The sequence below is a fragment of the Gossypium raimondii genome, chromosome 8, assembly GCF_025698545.1.
Source record: "Gossypium raimondii isolate GPD5lz chromosome 8, ASM2569854v1, whole genome shotgun sequence".
Taxonomy (NCBI): domain Eukaryota; kingdom Viridiplantae; phylum Streptophyta; class Magnoliopsida; order Malvales; family Malvaceae; genus Gossypium; species Gossypium raimondii.
Genome location: NC_068572.1, coordinates 15,333,251 through 15,340,142, shown reverse-complemented (window position 1 = coordinate 15,340,142; position 6,892 = coordinate 15,333,251). Strand labels below are relative to the sequence as shown.

General features: G+C 33.7%; 1 protein-coding gene across 2 annotated transcripts; it reads right to left on the bottom strand.

Annotated features, from left to right (window-relative positions):
* Nucleotides 1-1,081: 1,081 nt before the first annotated feature.
* Nucleotides 1,082-5,929, bottom strand: LOC105790903 (cation transporter HKT1;3). Of its 2 annotated transcripts, XM_012618712.2 has the most exons (3): nt 4,613-5,924; nt 3,165-3,404; nt 1,082-1,454 (listed from the first exon to the last, which is right to left on the bottom strand). In XM_012618712.2, exons 1-3 carry the CDS (start codon nt 5,842-5,844, stop codon nt 1,256-1,258), a joined length of 1,671 nt encoding a protein of 556 aa, XP_012474166.1. In that variant the 5' UTR covers nt 5,845-5,924; the 3' UTR covers nt 1,082-1,255. The 2 variants fall into 2 exon arrangements, with proteins under 2 accessions (XP_012474166.1, XP_052490226.1); XM_052634266.1 differs by lacking the exon at nt 3,165-3,404 and having other exon boundaries at nt 4,613-5,929.
* Between the last annotated feature and the right edge of the window lie 963 nt (nt 5,930-6,892).

Below are 6,892 nucleotides of genomic sequence, written 5' to 3'. Positions count from 1 at the left end.
GCTGTCTTCCCTCAGTTCCTCTATACGGGTCAGGACCACTTCGAGTGTCTCCCTCATGTCACCAATAGACTCCTCGAGATTGACCATTCAATTTTCCAAGCTCGACAATATGTCCCTCGATCGACTAGCCTTTCTAGCCCTCCCACGGGTCTCCATTGACTCATTCTCAGTAACTTCTTTCGACATCCTTCAATAGTGCTTTCGTAAGACTGGCTCGGATACCAACTGTCACGGACTTAGAATTTTTGCCTCACGATCTGTGCGGCCTTAGGCAGTTTCTTGCTTTCCAAAAACGCCTAAGTCAGCCCAACTCCCACGATTTGAGGATTCAAGGGAATTCCCTTTGAAAACCAACACAAAAGAAAGCAACTCAAGGATCAAACAGAGATGAACGAAGAACGAAATAAGAACAAGCCTCAGAATATCAAGAACATAAGAGAGAGAGAAGTTTGAGTGAATACTCTCAAGAATTCTTATTACTCTTCAAAACTGAAGTGATTTACAATGAGGGGAGAGGCCTCTATTTATAGTAGAGTCTCCCCAAATCCAACGGTACAGATCAAGTACATCAATGGCTAAGATCAAAAGGTATCTACAAATCAAATCTCTATGATTACAAAATCATATCTTCTAAGATTACATATCATATCTGCGATTGCATATCCTCGAAGATTATGTTTTCATATGTGACAAGCTTGTAGATGGGCCTTCAATCTCTTCAAGCAATGGGTCAGTCCGATCGGGCCAAATGACCTCCTTCCCACTTGATGGATCGCACGAATGTGTCATGGTTGCGGGCTCCCATGCGCAACCCATCATGGAGTTTCTTAAGACATTGGTGATGTAAAGAGGTATCACTAATTGTTCGAAATGATTTGATAATTGTGATTTCTATTATACTTAAGATATTTTAAGTGTTTTTCCTTGGTAACCTCTAACCTCTTTAGAGGTTAATTATTTATTATTATTAAAAAAATTGTTGAGTAAAATATATATTTAAGAACTTATAAATGTAAATATAGTAAAATATAATTACAAATACATGACCGAGAACTTATAAAGTAGAATTAAAACAATATAGTGCATAAAGGGATAAAAAATTGATGTATAACTAGATTAAACTCGTGCATGAAAATTACATATAATAAAATTAAAAACTCTCTATTATACATGACCCTTGAATACTTAAAAAGGCAAAGCTGCGTAGTTTATTTTTAGCTCGATATTATGCGTTTTATAGTGATTGCTTTGATTGTTAGGAGAGTTTCCAAGCTTTACCATATTTAAAGCTGAAATTCTTAAACCTTCCAAAAAACATGACAACAATAAGGATAAACTTTCCAGTGTTACTCCATCTCCCCGCGAAGCCAGCACATGAATCTGTGCACCATTGCTCACCTTTCAATCGTCTTTTACAGCTATATCCGGTTGAGAATCCAACATTCCCATAAGCACTGCAAAAGTCAATCTAAATCGATTAAACATCTTAAAGTAAAGAAATAAAATAAATTTAATTTAACATATTGTTGGTTAATAAGTTATCCCATATCTATCCTCTTTTCTAGTTTAATTGTATTAATAAAAATATTAAGTGATAGTTAATATCAATTATCAAACACACTTGAATAGTGTAAAATTTAATTTCTTAATATGAATTACCACACAAGCCTAATTTTACATCACCCTTTAATTAATTATAGACATCATGGATCTATTTAAATACTACAAATATAAATAATTTAGCTATATAAAGATACTACAAATATTAACACTTGTTACTATACTATCTATTAATAGATCTAACATTTACTCCTTTTATATTTAGTAAATGTAATGCATAAGGTATTCATAAATTACATAGATATTTAAGCCTTTATCATTGTAAGGAAAAACCTGTTATAACAATTTGTAATTGTAACTGTGTTTTCCATATGTATTTTAGCTTTTTCTTATACAGGGTTAAGATTTAAAATCGAATGATGGGAGTTTAAGATTTTAAAACTTAAGGGTTAACATCTACGATTTTAGAGAGAAAAGGTTGAGATTTTAAAATTTACAGTTTTAGGATCTAAAATCTAGTTTCAGGATTTTATAAAAGTGTTAAATAATTTTTAAAATTTTATTAATAATAAAACACAAATTATAAGTAAAAACATCAATATTAGATCTTAATATTAAATAAACTGGCTAAAAAAAATAAATTAATGACTTGGATGTGACCCCAGTGAAGGCATCGTTACCATATTATTTATCAATTCGTCTCCGTCAACTTACTTTTTTAATAGTATCCTGTCAGTAAAAATGGTAAAAATATTATATGTAATTACGTCCGACGAAACTCCGCGACGCTCATCAGATCCATCATCCATCTTCATCTTCTTTGTCAACATATTTACAATATGATGAAAGGTGGTAGCCTTCAACCCACCATTCTCATCATCGTCTAAGACACACAACGATTCTTCAATCCTTTCGATCTTATAGAGACATGCAATTTGTAAATTGAACGCGTGGTTGCGCATGAGGCCTTTTTCTAAACGAGATAAGGTTTGGATTAAAGGGACGAGGATCGAGAGAGAGTATTCCGTATTGATGATGAAGTTGAAGGTTTTGATGGTGTTGAAGGACTCGTCTCTCGCGCTCTTGTTGAGGAGGTAGCCTACAGTCGCCGGCTTTATGAACCCATTTGTAGTAGTCGGCCGATGTGGGGTCGTCGGATCGATCGGGCCGGGATTAAAGAGAAGCGTGTGAAAAAGAAGCGGAGGATAACTTGGGGATAAGGGGATTGATTGTTGAGTTTTTCGGAGAATGGACATGTTACCACATATCAAAGTTGAAAAAAAAATAAAGGCTTGGGTGTTGGATTTTTTTATATATAAATGATAGATGTATGAAATTAAAGGTTTATGACTTACGTAAAAACCGAGAAGAGAAAGAACAAGAGTATTGTAAACGGAAGGCAGCGAGGAGGGAGGAACTGTCTGAATATCAGTAACAGATTGGAGAAGAATATGTTGGTAACATGGAAAAGGAATTAGAAGAGGTATAGAAAACCTATCTTGGTTACTGTAACTTCAATTATAATATCTACAACTCTTCTCCTATTCTCTATCTTTTATTTTAAAAAATGGTATAGAAAACCTAAATTAGAAGAGGCGATTTACCTTACGACTTCTATGGTGATGTTTAACACATTGAAGTTGAGGGGATCTTCCTTCAATTTTTGTCTTTCGGAGATGCAAATTAGGATGATGAAGATGGCCAAATATGAGATTTGAGAGAACAAAACACACTCCAAAATGCTCTTCCCTGCTGATTCATTTTGACTTCCTTTCTCTTTCCCTTTCTCTATTTCCTTTTTCTGATATTTTATTGGTATAAAGGAAGTATAAGGAGGGAGATACCTGAAAAATAAAGAATGAAATATATATATCCCTAAATCAAATTACATTTATTCATATATTTTATATTAGTATAAATTAATACAAAAATCGAACATAAAATCATAATCATACGTTCAATTATGTAACTTGAATTATTTTTACTTTTACAATGATGACGTATGTGTAACAAAGTTAATCGTATATGATAGAATATACGGCGGAAATGTGAGGCTGAAGATATTGAACAGCTAAATACACAAAAGAAAAACGTCTATATACAGAATTTGTGGGGTCAGAATATTCAAAACCCACTTCAAAAGTTAAACGAGACAAGTGCTAAACCCCATTCGTTTTCACTATATTATCAACCAAAATGGATGAAATGACATCAAACCCCAAAACATGTACGCATATCTAAAAAAATTTATATCCATTTAAAATATAAATTCAACTATTTTTTCTATAAATAATATAACTATTTGTATATTTAGTAAGTAAATTAAAATAGGGTGGAAATTTCTAAATTGATTTACCATTAATAATATTGGCAGATTTGATTTCAATCTCATGAATTTTAAAATACCACTGAAGATATCAGTATCTAACTATTTATTGTTTAACACAATAAATTAAAGAATAATTTTTTTCAAAAGTATATAAAAAATCTTCTATTTATTTTTACCAAACCATAAGATCCGTCATCTTCCTTTTTAAATTTTTTTTTTTGGTTTTTTAAGTATCAATCGGATCGAACCTATTGATTAATCTTTCACATTTTTAGATCCTTAGTAAATGTTTATCACGGATTTTAAAGTTGTTTCATAGTCACCGTGAATATTGAATCCACATATTAAAATACTCTTTTAATTTTAAATTAAAAAATTAGGAAAAATTCTGAAATAAGAAATATGAGTAGGCATTAATTCCTTTCTACAAAATGGGAGAATTATGGGAGTAGGTAAAAGTAGTCAGAAGGTAATAATATACATATTCCCTAAAAACAATGATCAAAAGGAATATATATGTTCTCTAGATATGGAGAATATGAAAATGAGGTTGATGTGGAGTAAGGGTGCATGGTGTATGTGGTTAGCTAGCGAATTGTCACGGAATTTTGTTGAAGAATATACACCAAGTAATTAAAAAGAAAAAAAGAGAGAGATGGTGGCATCTTGTCAATTCGACAAATATGAGACAAAAATGGACTAGAGAGAGAGAGAGAGACTCACATCATAACAACAAAGAGCACCAAGATCGCTGAGGAGATGGTGGAAAGATCAACTACCGATTCACCAGCATACCTTGAGTTAACCACCTGAAACAGCGAGCCCACAACTTTCTGATATGAACTAAAACCATCCATGGTTTCTGAATTCCATTCCATTGAGCAGAAGAGAATAAACTGAACTAATGTCAACCCAAAAACAGTGGCAGCAAGAAAAGAAGAATGAAGGCCTGACAGTAAATGACTATAACCCATCTCCTTCCAGTTCTTCAGGATGTAACTGAACTCCACCTTTTTTGTCGTTTTGTCCAAAACCCATATCAAGGCTCGTAGGCAAGCTGGATAAAGAGTGTTGCCAATAAGAATTTGTGGAATTAGCAGCAACAGAAGACCCGAATTCTTCTTGAAGACTATCATGTTTTCATTTGTTGGAACGAACCCGCAGTTTGCTAACGTAGAAACGACAGTGAAGAAAGAAAATGTTCGTATATCAATACCTTTGGTTTTCAGTATTTTTCTTGCGCTTGGAACCAGGCTTACATACATAGAAACTAGACTAGAGCCAACTGCGTGGACTACTAAAAGATACCCTAACACCAGATACCCCAAATACCCAGTGGCCTTATACTTGAGACTCTTACTATCGGAAGTCAAGTTTTTGTTACTTTCTAAGTCAGTGATAGGTTTCTCATTCGCTAAGGCTGAACAAGTAATCCTACCCAACTCCACTTCCTGAGAAATGTTTTTTGAGGTCAAGCTGCAGTCTGATTGGAGGCCCCTATTGCTAATAGAATTTACAATGTCCCCATCGAAACTTGGACGTTTTTCAAAACTGAACCTCCCCAACAGAAGTCCAAGCATGGAAGTGAAGACCTCCCCACCTACCAGCATCAGAATAGTTATAATAATAAGTTGGGTATTGGAAAAAACTTCCATTTCTACAGTCGACATGCTTGAAACCGTTGTTGCTGACACAGAAGTGAAGAACACGTCTATGTTGTTAGGACTAACTGAGCCGGATTTTGGCTTTGACATTTTCAATGCCCCGAAGCCAACCAAAGACACGACTATGAAATAAGCAAGCTGAACCCAGAAAGGGTTCACTCTAAAGACCAAGAAACGGAAACAAGTGGATATCAAACCACGATAGGATTGGTTGAAGCATGATAGTTTGGAGCGTGAATTGCTACTAAAATGCTCCAATTTTCTACCGAAACAGATAATAGTGTTACTCATCTTTATTACGAAGAAAGTTGTATGATAACATATTGACCTTTGAGTAGTAGGGGTTTATATACAGAGGGGGAGAGAGGAGCTCTTGTCCAACTTAGTGGGATTTCCTAAAAAATAAAAAATAAAAAACCTTGGTGGTACTCTCAAAGAGAAATAAATAAAAAAACTTAGTGGGATTTCCCTGCACATGTGACAAATCAACTTAACTATATATAATTGGTTAAATGTTTTAAATAATCCCTGTAAGTTCTTTCAGCTTCATTCACTATAGTCTGAACAATTTTAATCCTTGTATTAATTGAAAATCCTTTAAGAACTTTCACCGTTTGTATCGTTAAACAACATGACATGGCATTATTTGTAATTAAGTGGCTTTAGAGTGTCATGTACTCTGTACAGGTCGGTATTTATGATTGCCACGTAGTATTATCACCCAAAACAGGGAAGAAAATGAAGAAAAGAGGGTTATATTATATGAAATGAAAAGAATGTTTCGTCCATGCTTCCTTGATTTCAGCGTATATTCCCCTAAACCCATACTTCGGCTTCTCTTCAATTCCTTTTTGTGTTGAAATTTTCTTCTTTCATTGCTATGATAATTTCCTATCCTTTAGATGTTTTGGGTCAGCTTCAAGCAACGAACCTCCAACACAATTTCATTTTCTTTTCTTTACTGTTTCCCTGCCCAGAAGTATTAGAGGATGAGGGTTTTCATTTTCTTTTATTTTTGGTTGAAATACGTTGCAATAATACATGCTTAGGTGTACAAGCCATGTCAAACACCTTAAATCCTCTATTTAAAAATAGTGCCATGTTAGGTTATTTAACGTCTTTAGTTTAGGATTGAAATTTTGATTGTTGAATAGCAGAGGGACTAAATATGTTGAAATTATAGTAAAGTGATCAAATTCACAAGAAATATAATAGTATAGGGACTGCTTACAGAATTTAACCTTTTTCTTTCTGTGACCTTAATGAAATTCAAATGCTTTTAATTTGGTTTTATTATTCTAATAATATGGCCAGCATTTTATGCGCAGGAGCAACGGTT